Raw genomic sequence first — 20,300 nt, 5'->3', positions numbered from 1 at the left:
GGCCAGGCTGAAAGCAGAGGGAAAACAGCACCAACACACTCTTACTTTGCACAAGGAAATTTGTTTTGGGCTGCACTTCCCAATTCCCGGGGGAGCTCCCGGCCAAGCTGCAGCGCCAACAACGGCTGCAATTCACAACCAGGAGCATTTCTGGCACGGGATCTGCCACACAGTCCTGTTTGCTCCTTCACAGCTGCTTTTCCAAGAGGAAAAACACTCCAGAGCCAAGAAGATCCCTGGGTTATAGGCTTAAAAACAGAACAGAGGAGCCAAGCGATAGGAGAGCAAAATTAAGCATTTCAAAAAGCAACCAAAGGGGTCTCCTGGGAGCACTTCCAGATGAAACAAGAATTAAAGAAGGAAAGAAAAAAAAAAAAAACAATTTAACGTGTAAGCACACTTTAAAAAACCATCCCAGGCAACACGGGAGTACAGGAGAAGAGTAAAACAAAATCCTTACCCAGATGATGTAACGGGGTGGTTTTGACAACAATATTTTCACACCTATCAACACGCCACAAGACCTCATCTCACAGCCCAGAACAAGAGGGGAGGGTGCAAGCTGAGCCTCATTGCCTGGATTCCCTCTGCCAGAGCTCTTACCATCTGTATTTATCCAGGGGAGGGAAAAGTCACCTCCAACAGCTTTCCCACTGAGCCCCAGCTTGCTCTCACCTTCTGCCGCCTTTCATTGAATCCCAGAAGGGTTTAGGTTGGAAGGGGCCTTAAAGATCACCCAGTCCCACTCCTCCCGTGCAGGGACACCTTCCACTATCCCAGGCTGCTGTAAGCCCCGTTCAGCCTGGCCTTGGGCACTTCCAGGGATCCAGGGGCAGCCACAAACTCATTGTCCCAGGCAAGAACAGAACCATAAAGGTTAGAAAAGACCTCCAAGATCATCAAGCCCCTTCTGGGGCTGCCACTAAAACCACACCTTGAAGGCAGAGATGCTGCAGAAAGATGGGACCTACATATCCAGCCAAGGGTGCCGCAAGCACCAGCAGGACACAGAGCAAGGAGTGAAAAACCACAAGGAAAGTGTTCCCCTTTACCACAATACAGATTTGGACACATTCAATCCCCTGGAGCAGCATCACCAACCTCACTGTGCCCATCTCTACAGCAGCCACATGGGCAGGACCTCCTGCCATGCTCAACAGCTCCCAGAAAACATCCCAGCCAATAAAATGTGGGGGTTTTATCTTCTTTTCTTGTGCTGTTAGAGCTGGGATTGAAGCTCCCACACAGTGTTTGTGTTCGGACTCAGATGTTTATTAATTCTGTCTCACAAGCTGTGAGTTCTGGCTAACAAGGTAGAAAATGGCTCTAACTCTCTACAAGGTCTTTTAAGGACTCGTTATCCAATAACGAGATGACACCTATATGATTTTTACTTTTAACTCAATAACCGACCACCCTTGGCCCGCAATGTGGATTTTTCTCCCCAATTACAAAGTATCACCCAGACCCATGGAGGAGAAGGTGAAAGAAGAACTTAACCCATGCCCTAAATCCTCCATCTTGTTTTATATATGTTACTATCTACTAAAACCTTAAACATTAAGTTTTCCACCCTGTGATATCACACGCTTCTATTCAAATCCCACACCCACAATCCCAGTGCTGTCACTCAATTTTGGAAGCCTGTTCCACGGGCTCAGGTCGAATGCAGTGTTTTCTTGAGGCTCAGTGCCTGTCAGCACAGAAAGCCTGAAATTCTCAGTGCCCAGGGCTCCAACATCTCCCCCTTTTGTTTGAACCATGAAAACTGCTTTGACAGCTTTGCTTTTCTGGACTTCCAACGATAAATAAGGGGGGGGAAAAAAATCAAAAATTCCATACTTTCAACCCAGACCCACAACAAGCCAAGAGGACAGGGCAGAGGTGGCAGCCAGCTGCTGTCACCTGCTCACCTTGGTGGTGTCATCATGTGACCGCTGGTACCGTTTCCAGCGGCAGCCGTAGATCCCGGTCAGACAGGACAGACATAGCTGGGGCTCGTAGTACTGCAGGGGTTGGTGTTTAACCATGCTCCTTCCAGCCCCTCCGCAGCCAGCTACCACACATCCATCAGCTCCTGGGAGCGCCCTGAGGCAAAGGAGAGAAAACAACAACAACAACAAAAAAAAGGAAATTAAAATCCCGAGCGATATTTCAATACGTTAACAAGCAATTTAATAATTAACCGTCTCCTCTGGCTACTGAGAGGAGGGATGAGAATCGGATCCGTTCCCAGCCCTGCCAACATCTCCCACTCGTTACTCAACGAGACCAAGAAGTTTAATTAGTTGGCAAGTTTTATTTCCTTGCGCAGCTTCCCCCACACCACCAAAAGCAAACGTGTTCGCAGGAGTTATCGGCAGGGAAAGCCACGTGAGGGCAAAAGCAGGAGGATGATGATCTGCAGCCCAGGTGATCGGGCTTTTATGAATGACTGAAGTGGAAAGAGACAGAGCTGCTGCAAGAACAACCTGAAAATCGATTTAGAGACCTCCACAAAGCTGAAGCTGAGCCAAGCTAAAGCAGTTTATCATCAGCATCCCATGGAGCCTGCAAAACAGTCCCAGACGAGGAATAAACACTTCCATGCCTCCTGCAGAAGGAGCCTCACAGAATCATGGACTACCCTGAGCTGGAAGGGGAGCAGCAAGGATCCCTGCACAGCAAAACCCCAAGAATACAGAACACAGCGTGTGTGTACACAAAATACACAACCTAGGTATTACCCTCTCCCTTTACAGACCTCTCCAGCACTCACAGGGATGCAGAGCCGTGCTTGATCCCACACTTTTTCCACAGCTTCCAGCAGCGCAGGTGTGCACCCACAGCCCCACACGCTGCTGCTGTGTGCATCACCAGCGGGCTGGGAGTGGAGTTTGACAGCAGCTGAGCTTGCAAAGTGCTTGCCCACCTTTCCCCAGAGCGCAGAGTTGTGTGGGCAGCAAATCCCACCCTCTCCAGGGGAAACGCTTTGCTTCCTCACTTGTGGGATATTCCCAGGGCTCAGGTCTTGGGAAAAGCTGTGACAGCCGAGTAGCAACATCCTCACGGGCATCAGCAAAGCGTGGCTGGGCTTAGGGAGATAAACCAGCCAAATCAAAGGTTTTCCTTGCCACATCCCGTGGAAGGGAGCCTCCAAAAGCAGGGCTGACCGTATTTTTCGGTCCAGCTGATGCACAAAGGGATGCTGCAGGCAGCGCAGACACAGTGGTGCAGTCTGGAGATGTCAGCAGGGACACGGACAGCTCATCCCGTGTCCGTGTCCACTCACGCTCCGTGCTGACAGCCCAGGACAGCCTGGCCCTGACACTCATCAGCACCCCGGAGGCAGGAGGTTGTTGTGGCTCCAAGCCACGCTGTCCCCACGCTGTGGCCAGCCCAGCTCCCCACGTGGCTCTGCTCGTCCCCTGGGGGGTGACAAGCAGGACAGAGGCACAGACAAAGCCAGCCTGACACGGGAGCTGTTTGCTGAAAACGTCCCCCGCCCGCCCCCGTGTCGAGGTCACCTCCCTGCCCGCCTCTCACCTCTCCTCTTGCTAGTTATAAAAAGCTCAGCATCAGTCACTGCTCAAGTTGCCTCCCATCTTCAGCTTCGAGACCATCCCCAGGAAATGAGTGTCCCCCTCTGCCTTCCCACCGCGGGCACAGAAACTGTCACAATGGGACAGAAGCACCGAGGACGTGCAAAACTGGACGCTATTTAAAGGTCTCGGGCAAAACCATCCTCCCCGCCCTGAAGAGTCCCAGCGTGGAGTGATGTACAAGGCGCTGAGGGATCTGTGCAGGATGTAAAAATCGTTCACAGCCTGTTAACAACTCCCCGGCCAACAACTCCTCCTCATTCCCACCCTGAAAACCTACAAGGCTACGGTTGTTCCAAGCAATCCTGTACGAATTCCTCTCCAAAGGACAGCATCTCTCCTGATTTCCACCTCTCTGGTCACGCAAAGCATGAGGGCAGACAGGTCAGCTCCACTCACAGAAGCTTTCACCGGGTATTTCATCTGGTCACTTGCAAGAATTTGTGTCGATTTGACGGGAGAGAAATCCTTCCCTGTGAGGGTGGTGAGCCCTGGCACAGGGTGCCCGGGGAAGCTGCGGCTGCCCCTGGATCCCTCGCAGTGTCCAAGGGAAAAGACAGCTGAAAAGGCACCAAGTGAAGCTCCCACCCTGGTCCCTCTCACTGCAAAGGCAGGCACTGTGGGAGCCCAGAATTCCAGGCTGCTCTCCACAAAAACTCAGGAAAAGCACCACGACAAAAGAAAACTAAGATGAGTTTGAAAAAAAAATCCATTCCTAAATACGGCGTAATTGCAAGAGGCACAGCCAACAAGCCTAAAACCATCCCCTCTTCTCCGTGAGCATCACACCCAGATCCATAAAAGCCTGAACCAGATGGGAAAGGACAAAACGCAGCACCCACCCTCCCCTCCACACACACCTGAGCAGCAACAGGAGCTGCAGGGAGAGAAACCACACTGATACCATCTGCCCGGAGAGCCTCGCTTGGCCGAGAGCATGGACTCGATACTTACTGCTCCTGCTGCCAGAAATGGAGTTAAGGGAGCAGCAGAAAGTCTGCAGCACCTCACAATCACTGTTCCCATGACATCTCCAGCTGTCGAGGTGGAGAAAGCAGCCTATGAATGATTCAGCCCACTGCTGGTTAGCATTACATACAGAAATGAAAACAGGAAGCAAGACAACAGGCATTAATTATTCAAATCCAGCAACGTGCACCGGGGCGGGGGGGGAAAGAAATAAAATAGAAAACACAAACCCCACTCATGCTCTCAGCCTTGACTTTCAAGATGCATTGTCTGCCAGTGGCTGTGAGCTTCTCAGGGCTGAATAACGCAGCCCACTTGGCCAAAAAGGGGGAGCGGGGTAGATTCCATCTGCAAATACAGTGGGAGCACTTTCCAAAGGCTCCAGGATGCTTAATTAGCACACACTGCACTTCTGAGATGCTGAAGTGGAGGTATCGGTTACACATTATTCCTTTCCAAACAGCTTCGGAGAAAAGGAAAAGGAAAAAAAAAAAAAAAAAAGGGAAAGAAAAAAAAAGAAAAAAGAAGTTGCAAATTTAAAAGTGAAGCTCTCTGGGGAGATCTGGCCCAAAATTTTTTGGATTTTTCTCCCTCTGAGTTAACTCCTCCCACCCCTGTAGTCTCAGGGCAATATTCAGACACCTGGACTGGAGAGGGAAGGCAGCAATCAAGACCAATCACTAAAGCATCTCAGTGCCCTCATTTTAGTGAGGGGAAGAGCAACAGCCCAAGTCCTGAAGTGCTCCGAGTAAATAGTGGGGCTGAAGCTGCAGAGGAGCAGGTTTAACAGCCTTTCCCAAGGCTTGCTGCAGTCCAGGCTTTCTCCCCTTTGATCCCCCTGCGAGGAGACTGAGGGGAGACCTCACTGCAGGTACAACTTCCCCACGAGGGGAGGAGGAGGGCAGGCACTGAGCCCTGCTCTCTGGGACAGGGACGGCACCCAGGGAATGGCCTGAAGTTGTGCCAGGGCAGCTTTAGGTTGGATTTAGGAAAAGGCTCTTCCCTCAGAAGAGCTGCCCAGGCTCCCCAGGGAATGGGCACGGCCCCGAGGCTGCCAGAGCTCCAGGAGTGTGTGCACAGCGCTGCCAGGGATGCCTGGGGTGGGATTTTGGGGTGTCTGTTCAGGGCTGGATGATCCCTGTGGGTCCCTTCCAGCTCAGGAGATTCCGTGGTTTTTAAAAGCCCAGGGACCAGCAGCTTTACTGCACGTTCCAGCCACACCGTGGACAGCTCTGGACACCCAGCACGGTTCACTCGGGATGGTTTGGATCAGCCCATCCAAAAGAAAACCCCAAACACGGCCAAGGACGCTTTGATGGAGGGTCATGAATAATGAAATCGTGGGATCATTAAGGCTGGAGAAGCCCTCGAAGATAATGGAGTCCAACCAGGAACCCAGCGCTGCCAGGGCCACCACCAACCCATGGAATCCTGAAGCCTCGGGAGATGTCGGAGCAAAGCCAAGCCTTTGGAAAGAGGCAGACACACGTTCGTCTCTCCAATAACCCCACCCGTGCAGATGTGGAAGACACCTGAGGTCTCCTACAGGATTCTCCACCTGCCAAGGCACGGCTGGGAAGAGCTATCCAATGGAAAAACCTCAGCCTTTCACAAGGACACTCCCAAGGTTTCAGAGAGGTAAAACTGGGGGGAGAACGAGGGGAAGAAGCACGTGGGACACTCAAAACCAAAACCAGCCCTGAGCACACAGGCTCCCAACTCCCAAAATCCGGGCCCAAGGAGACTCACCCCACTTGCAATACAAATAAACATAAAAAAGAGAGGCTCATGGGGTATTGGAGCTCAATTTTTTTTACATCAACTCATTTTTAAAAAGAGCTTTGACAGATTCTGCTGATTTCCACATGAAAAGAAGTGTTTTTTCCTCTGGTCGGTGACTCTTGGGATCACTGTTTATCAAGAATCTCTCTAAATTCAACATCTCCATCTCTCCTAAAACTTGTATTAATCTAATTATGCTTAAAACCTTGTTAAGCAAATAATTTCCTATGCCAATTAGGTGAGAGCATCCCTGATAATCAATTAGCCCTATTGATATGCTTGTAAGGCTGCTTGTCAGTCGTCTCCCTAATTATGCTGGAAAATCCCGATTTTCCTTAAACGCTTTCTAAAAAATTAAGCTGCTGCAGAGCAAACTCCACAGTTCTGTGCACAAAAAATAAAAAGAAAAACAGAAGAGAAATCTCTGTGGTCCAGCCAGGGCTGAAATCGTATAAATGATCTAAATTCTTGGGATTTTCATGCGCTCTCCCATTGGTTTTCATACACTTTTCTTTTTTTTTTTCATTTTATTATTAAACTGAACTCATCCAAGCCAAAGTAATGCAATTTCATTTTCCCCGACTTGGAAAATGGAAATGGAAGAGGGTCAATATCCCCATCTGTTTAATAACAAGCTATTACTGCGGGCTGTTTGCTCTGGCCACTCCCAGGGGAAGAAATCGAGATGCACACACACAAACACACACACACACTGAGCACCATTCTCCACGTTTTGCTGGCACAAACCCAAAGCGTCTCAGCTTGCAAGATCCAAGATTTCATTTCAAGGCGGGAATGGGACACCCCCAAAGCCAGGAAACAGCCTCAGGTGATCCATTTTTGGGGGTGGAGGACGCCCAGGCAACGACCCCTTTGATGACCCAGAGTTATTCTTCCCAACACGTTGTTATTCCCCACTCTGGAAATTGGGTCGGGTCAGAGGTCTCCCACCCACTTTTTCCAGGCTGCAAACATTCATTTTCACACTGATAACACTGCACGAACAAAAGCAGCAGATAAATCAAAACTCCGGTCAGCATCTATTTCTTTTTTTCCCCCCCTCTGGCGAACAAACCAAAAAGATCAACTGCGGCAGAGTATCCCTTGCCACGTGCATGTGGATAGATGGAATCTTTTGGATGGGAACTGAGGCAGGAAAGCACAACATCCTTGTCCTTAAAGCTGAGTGCTGCTGCCTCCGTGACAGAAAATAAGAGTGGAGGGAAAAAACAAATTTAAAAACTGAAAGAAAGCTCTACGGGCCATGTGTTGGTCTGGCAGAGCACTCAGAAGCACACATCCCGGTCTCCCTGAAGATCCCAAAAATCCATGGCTACATCCCAACCCAGGGAGAGCCTGCAGAGCCCCTTTGATCCCAAAAAGTGGCAAGGGGTGACCCAAACAGACACATCCCAAATAGGATCTGGCTGACATGGAGCCCCCGCGAGTCTGACCTGTTGTTTATTGTTCTTAAACGTTTTCCACCAAAAAAAAATAAATAATAAAAATTACAGCTTTGAAACTAGGGCAGCGTGTAGTTCGGGGCTTGTACACTTCCAGTTAATGAAAATTCAGACTTCAAAAGATAAATACTTCAAAGGGATTACAAAAGAAAAACTTAGACTTTAATCTCCCTAAATAAATAAGCACAGGACGGACTAACGCCCTCTGCAACAGAGCTTCTTAATGTTTTCCACCGAGTGAGGCGGGAATGGGTGCCTGGAACTTTGAAAGGGTGGAAGAAGAGGACCAGGGCACCGGAAAAACCTGTGTAAACTTCTGGCAGAGCAAGAATTAAACACAACCTCTGCTCTCCGCACAAACCTGGCAGGTCAAGGTGTTGGCGCAGCTCTGAAAACCCCAAAATCTGCCGCAGATCCAAAAACACCAGGCGACTCCACAAGCAGGTTCTGAAGTAACTCCAAGCAGCAAAGCATGAGGAAAAACACGGGATGCTTCAGGTCCCCTCTGCCAAAGAATTTCTGACAACCTGAGTATTAAAAGAGCTTCATCTTCTGGGGGCTGGTGGGGAGATGGAATTTCCCCACTCGTGAATTTCTCGTATCTTTTAAGTCTAAGAAGGCTCTTGGCTTTTAGAAGCAGCAAAGAGCAATGTTGAGCAGCCCAAAGTGCGTGAAATCTCTTTTTTTTTTTGGCAGAGGAAGTCAAACCTTTCCACCTCTCCAAGTCTGTGTCTGGTGGAGTCCCCTCGGGACAGCATTCCAGAAACATCCCAGGGCAGCAGGAGAACCCACCAGTGACAACCTACAGCAGCAGCTAAGGTGAGGTGAGACACCACCAGGAGCCAGCCCTGTTGATCTTGGCGGGGAAGGGGAGGGAATCTGAGCCACAAATCCAAAGGGACAGGCAGGAAAACACCAAACTCCTCTGGGAGAAGGAGGATGGGAAGGGAGTGTCTTGATTAAGAGACCCCATGTTCAGCTTCTGCTGCCTGAAGAGCCTCTGACAGAGAATGTCCTGTGGTGTTGGTATGGTGTGGGGGATGACAAATAGCAGAGACAGCCAGGTGAGAAACAGGCAGCAAAAAAACGTCATGGGAAGAATGAGGAGACAACCCAGGAGAGCGCAGCTGGATGCTAAACGAAACCCGTGCACCAACAAGGAATTTAAAAAATATTTAAAGAATTAAGAGGGTTACAGAATATTTTTCTTCTCCCAAGACTCCCCGTCCTCACCAAGCTGCAAACCAGAAGTTTGCACCACGCCTTACCCACTACCAGCACGTTTTTGCTGAGAAATTAAGTGGAAACAGAGCTGGGTTTGAACATGCACACCCCGACAAGGCAGCTTCCTCTTCAGGCAAGCATTCCTCCCCCTCTCCTGGTCTTCCCCTTTTCAGACACAGCCACGAAGAGCTCCCCACGGATGGTGTCACCCTGCAAGGGCCGGGCTTCAGCTTCCCTGCCAGGTGTCAGCAGCTGGAGCAGGAGCCTGCCCCACGCATCGCTGCCTTCCCTCAGCCACATTCCCTGCTGGAAACCCGGCTCCTGCCAGCAGGAAGAGAAAAGTGCACCAACAACCCCAGGAACGCTCATCTGAGAGGGAGCCAAGTGCCTCCACACCCACTGCACGCCCTGGAATGGAAACAGCAAGGCAGGGGAGGGGGGAAAAAAAATGGAAAACAAACCCGGCAAGAGTCGTTTTCCAATCGATAGCCTGCACATCTGCTGTGCAACTGCTACCCCGAGAATTAGGCATGAATCTCTCTGGCTTAATGAGAGGTGGAAAGTCCTAGTTAAAGGGATTACAAGCTCTTTATTTCCTATGATTTGATTCCTTCCATACGGCTGCAGGAGGCATTATTCACAAAAAAAAAAAAAAAAAAAAAAAAAAAAAAAAAAAAAAAAAAAAAAAAAAAAAAAAGAGTTCTTAAGTAGCAGAGGAGCTAATAAATGAAGGAGAAAAACTTGCTTTGCCTTCCTGAGCAACCTGGGATAGCGGGAGGTGTCCCTGCCCGTGGCAGGGGGTGAAACTGGGTGGGCTTTAAGGTCCACGAGATAACTGGTGAAGCCCAGGAGAGGTTCAGGAAGCAAAGCCAGCCTTTCATCACCTCCACTGCAGCTTGAAAAACACGGAAACAAAAACCGATGTTGGAAAAAATGAGATGTATGCATCCCCCATCCCCTCCTCCACCCCTGGGGCACAGAAGATTTTTGATTTCTGCCAGAGGAAGGCAAACATCCACTTTACCCCTCTACTGTGCCCACGAAGCAGAGGATTGCCTCGTGTTCCTGAAGCCTCCTTCCAGTTATTACTGGGGTGTTTTTTTTTCCAGTTCTGTACAAATCAGTCTCTGCTCAATGCAAGGAGACAGACAGGAGAGTTTTCCTGTCACGAGGGAAAGGAAAATCGCATCCAGGGAAAGAAATGGGTAACAAGAGCCAGGTTACAACCCCCCCAATTCCAGAGTCGCTCAGCCCCAGGTAAATGCCTGTCTTGCCCGTGATTCCTGTATCCTGCCAAAAGCTGGTGTTGATCTTCAGGAAGATTTAAAGGGTAAAAGGATTCCACTCTGTTTGCTGCAGCATGAATCTTTCAGGAGAAAGGAATTTTCTCAATTGACCCGGCAAGCAGTTGCATCAGTCTTAAAACGCTCCCCGCTTCCCAAAAAAGCCTCTCCAAATGCGGGCTGAGGTCACCCTGACACAAGGAGGGACGGGGGAGAGGGTGAGGTCAGGAAGGGAACCCGCCCCTCCATCCACGGGGGCACTCCCAGAGCCTCAGACATTTCCAGCTCCTGCCTGCAGAGTCCTGCTCTAATGAAAACACGACAACAAGGCTCCATCTGCCAGTTACATCAGCTCCTGTCTTGTTTTCCTTATGGAAAGGCCCAGTCATGAGGGACTCACAAACTCATTTAGTGATGCAAACCCAAGGCCTGTTAGTCCAAGGGCTTTCAGTCATTTTTTTGGGAACTTTTAACAGGATGAGCATTGATCCTCTGAGCATTAACTCCCTGTGTCCTGGTGCCCTTTTCCCAGCACCAGTGACCCTCTTCCAGAGGGTCACCGCTGGCACATTAGCAGCAAAATGATGTTTTCAGTATAATCAGGGACACCCGCAGACATCTGTCCTCAAAGCAAGCTGGTCCTGTTCTCTCACAGGCTGCCCAGAGAAGCTGTGGCTGCCCAAATCCTGGAATTGTTCAAGCCTGGACGGGGCTTGGAGCGACCTGGCATAGCGGAAGGTGTCCCTGCCCGTGGCAGGGGGTGGAGCTGGCGGAGCTTCAAGGTCTTTTCCAACCCAAACCATTCTGGGATTGATATCAAAGGGATCCCAAAGCAACCTCAGGGGGGTTAGGATGAGCCTGGGGGCTGGAGACGCTGGCACCGAGCTCTCCCCATCTGGGATTCCTCCAAGCACTAATCTCAGTTGAGGTCATTATTTAAGACCCTCAGCCCCGTGCTCCAGAGAACACGATCCTCCAGGCAAGACCCCCAGGGGTCCATTAAAACACAGCAGTTGGGTGGGAAACTGCTGCCAGCCCAGAGCTGTTTATCCAAACATCTGGAGCGGCTAAATCCCCCAGGAGCCCAGGGGCCGGGATGCAACAGCATTTCTCTCTCCTCCTCTGCACCACTCTAAGCCTTCTAGGAAAAAGGACAAGTTGGGAGTTCAATTTTTTTTTTTCAAGTAGCTGTATGACATCGGGGGAGCAAACGCTCAGCACAGAATCAACACCAGCTATGCAAACATCCCTCAGTCAGTGAGGCTGACCACAGGAACACATCCATTCACCACAGCGACCTTCCCTGTCCATCCCAGAAACACATCCCTGGCACCCAGACAGAGACCAGGACGCCGCTCAAGGCGGATCTTTGAGCACCACGCGAGCGAAGAATTCAATAAAAAGGCTTCCTGCACATCTTTCTGATGAGCCAGCCCTAGGCAAGCCTGAGAAGAAGTGCAATCTTCAGGGCGACACTTGCTCTGAAGACAGAACCCCCTGCCCAGGTGGGGCAGGCAGCTCCCACTGGAATACAGACCAACAGCAGCCACGTCCCAAGGAAGCAGAGAAGAGCTTTCCAGAGCACAGAACTCCACAGAAAAGCTCTTATTATTACTATTATTGTTGTTGTTGTTAGTCTCATACCCATTTATCTAAGAGGTTCCCAGGAAAATTAGCCCGTGGAACTTGAAAGGGCAAGGCAGCTGCACACAAACACAGCATTTCCAGGATGAAATGGCTTTTATCCCACTTCCAGAAAGCCACTCCGGGTTTTCAGCCCATCAGATTAAGATCCTGCCTTTGAGAGCAGCTCCTGGCTGGGTAGGAGACAAGCAGCTTTCCTTCCACGAGCCAGGATCTCTTTCATTCCAGCTAATTTTCCTACCAAAACACAGTGAGATTGCGTAAGTGCCTCTGCTCCTGTTCCTTGCTTTCTCCTACCTTTCCTCCCCTGCCCAGGCAGCGATTCCCTGGAGCTCCAGCCTCTTCCAGCCCAGCTGGAATGCTCTCCAAGAGTTGCTGCTGGGTGAGAAAAGATCAAATAAACCTCCCCCCCAAAGGAAGAGCAGTTCTAGCCCAGCCTGCTGTCAAAGACTAATCAGCGAGTACAGCTGGAGAGGGGAAAGGATGGAAGTGGGAAGATTAAAGATTTGAAATAAGTCCCAAAGAAACCAGACTGCACTTGCTCTTGAGTCAGTGTTTTTTGGTTAAGTAGGAAAACATCGAGAGCATTGAATAATTGACTTCACACTCAATAATTCGCTGGCCAAGCCAGTTCCTGCCACTGCTTTAAACAGACTGAAAAAAAGAAAATACTGGGCTGTTCAGCAAATTAAGAGAAAGCACCAAGTACCCCCCCAAAAAAATGATTGCTGCAAGTGGGAAGTTTCAGCAAGAAATTTCAGGGTTAGGCTTTATAAGCATTAGAAGCAAATAAAACCAACCAAAAACCAAAAACCAACTGACTGAACAAACAAACAAAACAAAAACCAAACCAAACAAAAAACCCACAAACAAACAAAAACCCCAAAAGGAAACAAAAAAAGAACACCAGCAATACCCTTCTTTTTTGCTGGAATGGTTCTTACACATTACTGAAACCTCAAGGGCAGATCAGTTTTAAAAATTGCTGTTCCCTGGATGAGCACACCAAGGTTTTAAAGCCACCAGTATCCAGACTGGATAAACCAGAATTCCACAGGAAAAGAGCTCGCCAGGAAAGAAGGAAAGAAAATGAAAGGTAAAGAAGTGGAGGAGTTTTTTCCCTGAAAAAGTGTTAATTTCCAGGCTAGCAAAGTATAACTGGGTGCAGAAAAGAGAAGGAATCTCCTTTTGTTCCATGAAAGCAGAAGGAAATGGCACAAGAAATCACCAGGTGAATGTGTCATGGGGAAGGGGGGGAAAAAAGGGAAAGACGACTTGGAACGGGGAGAGAGTCAAGTCTTTGTTCCCAAATCTGGCAGTGCAGCTCTTTGTCCGTGTTTCAGGAATTATTTTCAGCTGAAAACAGGAATCCATGGAAGTTTTCCAGGACAAGATGGAGTTGGAACAACCTGGTCTAGCTGAAGGTAGGAGAAAGGATCTGGTTGGAGCAAGATGGTTTTTAAGATCTCTTCCAGCTCACCCCATTCCACATCCTCTGGATCTGAACATTCATCCTGCTTTCACCACTGCAGCCAATTTCCCTGCATCCCTGGGATGGGAGCATCCTCTTCGAGGTGAGGCATGGCCAGAACTTAAGGAGGTTTTATTTTTGGTCCTCCCCAGCCAGGACACAATTCATAACCATCACAGGTATCCTCCCATCAAGATTAGGGTCCAAGATTGGGGTTTGTCTGGCTCAGGGCTGGTGCGAATCCCCTGAATTTCTGCCAACCTCCAGATTATTACCTCCAGCAGGTTCTCCTGCATTCCCTGGAGCCTGCTCCTATTTTTGGATTCTCTGGGCTTATCAGCAATCTTTCCCCTAGTGTGCTTTTTTTATTTCCCCTCCCCATCCCAGCTCTCTGTTAAGCTGGTTTAGAACAGTTATGTAAGAGCCCTCCAGGGTCACAAGGGGAAGGAGGCACTTTCCTCCCTGACCTCAATCCTGGCATTATCAGCACCTCTGCCAGACCTTTACCAACCCCAGCCTTAGTGAAACACCTTATTTCAGAGAGAGAAACCAGACACTGCACCTTCCCCATTCAGTATTTGAGGCATCAGGTCACAGCATTTAGCTCAGCAGGCTGCGACTGCTTCTCCTGAAAAGGCAATGAATGGAAGCTCCACCTGAAGCAGAGTCTTCCTCTGTGCAGTGCAGCTCTTCCAAGAAAGCTGAGAAGAAACAAATCCATGGATCCTCAAGGCAGCAAGAATCAGACCAATAAGTCCTAGAGATGGATGAGACAGAAGATGCCTCACTCATGGAAAAAGTCATTTTATCCTCTGTATTCACTGAGTTAAGCTGGTTGCCTTCCTTGGCTCTAAGGCCACAGGTGAGAGCCATGACTTAAACTTTCCATGTTCTCTCTGTCCTTTCCAGCTCAACAGAAAGTTGGAAAGGAATACAAATAAATCCAGTGATTTTATTATTTTTGTCTCTAGGGTGGAGAAGACCGTGCAGCTGCTAGAAGACACCTTTTTCAACCAATTCTCGATTTCATCTTGTGTGTTTTTGTGAATCCTGCAGGAAACTGCCTATCAGTCAAAAAAGACAAAACCAATTTAAAAAAAAAAAAAAAAAACAAACAAAAAAACGCCAAACCAAACAAAAAAACCCCAACAACCCAGACTCAGACCCCTTGGCTGACACTCTTTTGGTACAGAGTGGGGTTGTGGTGGTTCCTGCTCATTCTCCATCCAGTGCTTCTGGAGTCAGCCTGCACATCCTGACAAGCTGAACTATTTATTCCGTGATTTTTTCTTATAAGTGAAGAACCACTTCACTTTTTATAAGTGAAGCATCACTTTCTTCAGGGAATGTGAGGAAGTCACTGGAAAGAGGACTCAGCAGGAATTTTGTATTTTACCCCTCTCCTTCCAGTAGTAGCTAAGCCTTTTTTAACTTTGCAAACAACCCGAAGTTTACAGCTCATGTCTAAACTCCAACAGAGCAAAGCTGCTCAGGTTGGAAATCTCTTTTTTTCCAGCAGAAACCCCCGCAAGCCAGCAACTGGCCAAATTGCTGAAGTCAACATCCTCCCCCTCTTTAATCCTGGCTATTCACTTCCAGCTCCCTAAGGAATTTTACATGTTCCACCAAGCCGGGAGTTTGGGCCGTGCTGCTTTCCAGGAAGGTTCATTTCTCTCTTCAGCAACTGCAACCTGCTGAGGAGCCTGTGAGACTTCAGCTCCAGAGCCCCGGGCTTGGCTCATCCTCAGCAGTACTTGTTCCCTGAGCTAAAAACAGACACGCTGTCCCAGTATTTCCAGTGAGATCCACTTGAATTCCAGGTATTCTCAAATGGACTTGCTCGCTGTTCAGCCTCCTGCCAAGCCCCTCGAGAACTTCAAGCTTTCTCATGTCTTTTTTCAGCGCCAGTTCGCGTATCGGACCGACTGAAGCCCTGAAAAGCCTTCCCTCTCTTTGTTTTGGCAGACAGCTGACACCACCTGCTTCCAGCAGCAGGGCTGAGTTTCTATTCCAGGGACGTTACCCAAGTGCTTTCCTCACACACCACCCACGCCCGGGTCCCCAAATCTGTCGGGCCTCACAAAATCCCCGCGGAGCGAGGACGCGGAGGCGGCGCCGAGTCTCGTCTCGCTCCGTCTCTCTCTCTCTCGAGGCTGTTTCACACCTTAAGGACATTTCCACCCCCACGCCAGATCATCCCTGCCACCCAACACCTGCTCAGCCCCCAGGTGTGAAGCCACAGCTCAGCCCAGCTCCAGAGGTCTCTCCCTGCAACAGGTGGCTCAGGGTTTTGTGGGGATTTGAGCGTGGTTCCTCTTAAATCCCTCCTTCAGCTCAACAGAGGCATTTTCAACACGACCTCCTGATTGTTTTCTCCTCAGCCAGCGGGGCTGATCCCAGCCCCACATCCAGCCAACACCACGGAACGGCTGCTGGAGGTCCCATCATAAAAGTCCCTGCACAGGGAGGTCCCTACCACGGGCTGGAGAAAGCTCAACCAGCCCAACAATCCCAGAAGTCCAGCAGAGGTGGAAGCCAGGAAAGAGGTACAGAGGAGACCACGGAGATGCTCCAGGGGCTGGAGAGCTGGGGGGGCTCACCTGGAGAGGAGAAGGCTCCAGGGAGAGCTCAGAGCCCTGCCAGGGCCTAAAGGGGCTCCAGGAGAGCTGGAGAGGGACTGGGGACAAGGGATGGAGGGACAGGACAGAGAGCAGGGTTAGATGGGGATATAAGGAAGGAATTTTTTGGCTGGGAGGGTGGGCAGGCCCTGGATCTGAAGCTGTGGCTGCCCCTGGATCCCTGGCAATGTCCAAGGCCAGGCTGGACAGGGCTTGGAGCACCCTGAGACAGTGGAAGGTGTCCCTGTCCATGGCAGGGGGTGGGATGGGATGGATCCTGTAGCTCCCTTCCAACCCCAACTATCCTATGAACGTGTTTAAAGCTTCCAACCCTGGTTCAGTCTCTCCACGGGCTCCAGGTTTCTCTCTGGGAAAGTTTCCAAGAAGAAAAGGCTGCTCAGCTTTCAGACAGGAACAGCCAGTGGTTATGCCAGGGAAACACTTTTTGCTTTCTCCTGTGCTAAGATCAAAAGGGCTGATCTGACCCTCAGAGCTGGGAAACCCCAACCCTGTGCCACCAGCTTTCCCCTCAGCTTCCATTCCTTGGTCAGACACTTCAGGAACAGCACAGGATGCAGGGTAATGGGATTCTTTGTCAAGATAAGGAGAGAAGGGTGGAGACCCAGGATTATAGTCATATCTTTATTTATATTTCTTCATTATTACTGTTTTTAAGAGGGCTGAGCTAAGTGGCTACAAACTTAAGCATCTTAAGGAGCCAATATCCCTAATTTTCAGAGCTTCCTCCTGATACTGACATCACTTTAGGATGAGCAAAATACACACCCAGAAACAGCCTCAGCTTCAGCTCCAAGCCTCTGCCAAAATCCAGGGATATTATTACTGGAAGAAGGAGCAGAGCACAAAGGAGACAACAAATCACCAGAGTTGTTTCGCTGCTGTCCCACGTCATGCTGAAGAGCCAACCATGTCACCTCTTTTGCCCCAACAGAAAACCTAAACCGTTTCACCACCTCACAGAGCAACAAAAAAAAATAAGAGCAGGTACAGGATCAGCTCCAGCAGACCCGGTGCCAAACCCACCAGGCAATCCCAGCCACAGCACAGAGTCTGAGGTTTTCATTTTCTACTGCACAGTTCATGCTTTGTACCAGCTGTGGAAGCTGCAGCACTGCACTCCCCAGACCAGAGCTGTCAGCAGCTTTTCTCCTCCTTTACGGGGCAAATACTCTCCAGAAGAGTTTCTCACCACTGAGAGTATTTTTTTATTTTATTTTTAGCTTGGCAGCCAGCAGTCGTTTTCAGGACCCATAAACTGCGTTCGGGATCATCCCCACCTTTGAATTCTGGCAAGGGTGAATTTTTGCTTTAACTTCCAGTGCAGTTTATTAGTCCAAAGGCTTTCCAGCTCCACTTATTGCCTGGTAGGGGCTGAGCTGATACCCATTCATCATCCCCCTTATTTACAAGACAAGGCTGCACAAGGAAGCCAAAGTTCGCATCGATTTCCTGCTAAAATCAGGTCCCCGAGGCAGAAGAGGCTTCTTTGTGCATTTTCATCTCGTTGGGCTTTGAAATTCTGCTCAGGAGACAGGCACGAGGTGGCCAAGCCCTCGCCACACAACAGCCCCAAGCGTTCTTAGCCACAGGGAAGGAATTCCAGATCCAGGCAGAGGATGGCAGGTTTAGGTCCAGATTTAGTTCAAGCCAGAGGAGAACTGGTTTGCTTAAACCCCACCTGGAGGTGAAGGGCAGGTCAGAGACAGCAGAGGCCAGGAAAAGCTCTTTATGGAGGCAGGAATGTCGAGTGAAGGCTAACAGCACTCCGGTTTGACCACAGCATGAGCCAGGGATTCCAGCCACATCCCACATCTCCAAAATCAACACTCAATTCCCCCTTTTGGTCGCTGAGAACAGGAATACACAATGGAGGAGGAATATTACAGCCTAAAATCCTTGGGGAACAACAGGACATCCGTAGGGTTAATGCGAGCAGCAGGTACAGGAGGGAACAAAGAAATCAGAAGTGATCTCACTGCAACTCCCAAATCTACCCTCCAATGAAGTTCATCCAACTCCAAAGTAGGGTTTAACTTAAAAGTTAAGCCCAAAAATTCGGATTTAACTTGAAAAAGACTCAACCTTCCGTTTACTTCTGCTCAGCCTTCCGACTGTCAAGGCTCGAACGCGCCAAAGCCCCAAGGAAAGAGATCAAACAGCAAAGGCAGGACGGGGGGAAAAGCTCAGCTCCCAAAAGATCATCCCTGCGCAGAACCTTCTCAGAGCTGCTGACACTTTTTGGCAGCTCAAGGGGGCACAGTGGGAGCAGACATGACAATTGCTGCTCTTTGCACAAGCCTCAGACAGATCCAGGTGGCAGCTCCACCAGCACGAAGCAGACAGAGCAGAAACAGCCTGAGATCTCCTCGGGGAAAAAAGAGTTTCTGGCTAAAAACGTGTACGTGTTGTAAGAAACACAAAGCAAAACCTCGGCGAAGAATTTAAAAACACCTTAAAAATTACGCTCCAAAAATATAGCAAAAGCGCGTTAAAATAACGATTGTGCCACAGCAATTCTGTCGCTTTCACTCATCCACCTGCCTTCAGACCACGCCGTTTGCGTTATTTCAGACTGACAGCAACGCACACGAAGCCTCTGGAGGATTTAACCACAAAAGCCCAAATCAAAAATCACCTCCACGGGTGGAGAAAGACCAGGATCGTGCAGCACGTCTGTCTTGCTGTCACCCTCTGGAAAGTCACCCAATCTCAGGATGCTACATTCCTACATTCACTTTTTTTTTTTTTTTTTCCTTTTCTTTTTTCTCCCCCAAATTACTGAAAAAATCTGCCAGAGATGCTGAATCACAAGTGAATCATCACGGAATTGTTTGGGTTGGGAGAGATCTTAAAGCTCATCCAGCCCCACCCCTGCCATGCGCAGGGACACCTTCCACTGTCCCAGGCTGCTCCCAGCCCCGTCCAACCTGCCCTTGGACACTTCCCTGGGATCCAGGGGCAGCTACAACTTTCCTGTCCCACCACATCAGACCTCATCCGGCTCATCACAGCAAAACTCTTTTTTTTTTTTTTTTCTTTTCCTCACGCTGCACAAAACCACGCCAAAAATCTTCCTTGCCTGCCCTGCAGCAACGCTTGGATGCTCCTCTGGTTGCCACAATCCTTCTGCGCTCCACCTCTCCTCCCCCACCCAATCGAGACATTGCAAAACAGAAAAAAAAACCCCAAAAAAACCATACAGAGAAGCGCTGAAAAGAAATCTCACCATCCCCGTCTGCAGCACAGATGATTTCACCCCAATTACTCGCTCTTGTCATGCAAAATAAGAACTACAGGAGGAAAAGAAAAAAAAATAAATTCAACTCCTGATCCAGACAACACAGCAGCCGAAAAGGAAGACGCTGCCCCAAGCATTTCTGTCAGGATTTTACATGCTGGGATTGGTCTGTCAGCGTGCGAGGAGTCTCCCAGAAGTGTTTTTGGAAGGAAGACTGATATTAAAGACCAATTAGACATCTGAATGCGAGTCTTCACCCTCTGATCCAGGGGAGCCCGAGGAACACACGCACGCACAGGAACAAGGCGTTTAACGGAGAGAGAAGAAAAAAGAAGGAAAAAGCGCTCAAGTTATGCGGAGAATCCGGGCAAAGAATGCAAATTCTGACCTACTTCTCCCTCCTGACTGCGAGAGGCCACGAGGCAGCTGCTACTGCTGCTCTGCAAGCCCAGGAGAGGAGCAGCAGCCCTGCCAAAACTGCTGCCGTGATGCCTCTTCTGGAGGCAGGAGGGTGAAGGCCACCATCCTCCTGCCCAGGCAACGAGGCCACAGCCCCCCAGGCCAACAGCACCGTCTTCCAGGGAGCTGGGAGGGCTGGAAGCTTCCCACATCCTCCCTCCAAAGCAGCCCCCGGGATGGGAAGGGGACAGGGACAAAGCCACGGAGGGGACGGACACTCTGGGTTGACTGCAGTGCCAGCCGGACACACACAGAAAGCCAAGGCCTCCATCCACTGTCCCGGGGCAAGGAGAATCCCAGAGGGCAGGAACGGGCAGCCAGGAGAGGAAGTTTGGCTCAGCAGCCCGTCCGGCTCAGGAGGATTCCCAGTTTTATTATCCGAGCTGAGGCTCTCAGCCACGCCTTCCTGAGCTGCCTGCTCAGGAGCCACGGACCTTCTGCAGGAAAATCCTGTCCTTCAGATGCTCCCAACCCCAGCAGGATGGAGCCCAGTCAGCCCAGTCCCTGATCCCAGCTGGAACCAGTGGCAAAATTCACCTTGCACTCC

The 20,300-nt window shown here is 49.8% G+C and overlaps 1 protein-coding gene across 4 annotated transcripts in view; it reads right to left on the bottom strand.

Annotated features, from left to right (window-relative positions):
* Nucleotides 1-20,300, bottom strand: part of GDPD5 (glycerophosphodiester phosphodiesterase domain containing 5) — a 102,642-nt gene that overhangs the window by 57,509 nt on the left and 24,833 nt on the right. For 2 of the 4 annotated variants that reach the window (XM_066207618.1, XM_066207623.1), the window contains exon 2: nt 1,914-2,088. In XM_066207618.1, the coding sequence (XP_066063715.1) occupies nt 1,914-2,030 (117 nt within the window). In that variant the 5' untranslated portion in view covers nt 2,031-2,088. Of the gene's footprint in view, nt 1-1,913; nt 2,244-4,535; nt 4,618-20,300 lie in introns of those variants that run through there. The other 2 variants (XM_066207613.1, XM_066207628.1) reach the window with 2 other exon arrangements.

This window comes from Chamaea fasciata, unplaced genomic scaffold (genome assembly GCF_029207755.1).
Source record: "Chamaea fasciata isolate MVZ Bird 193981 ecotype frontalis unplaced genomic scaffold, bChaFas1.0.hap1 SCAF_2, whole genome shotgun sequence".
Lineage (NCBI taxonomy): Eukaryota > Metazoa > Chordata > Aves > Passeriformes > Sylviidae > Chamaea > Chamaea fasciata.
The sequence above is the reverse complement of the archived record's forward strand: the minus strand, read 5'-3'. Positions and strand labels throughout refer to the sequence as shown.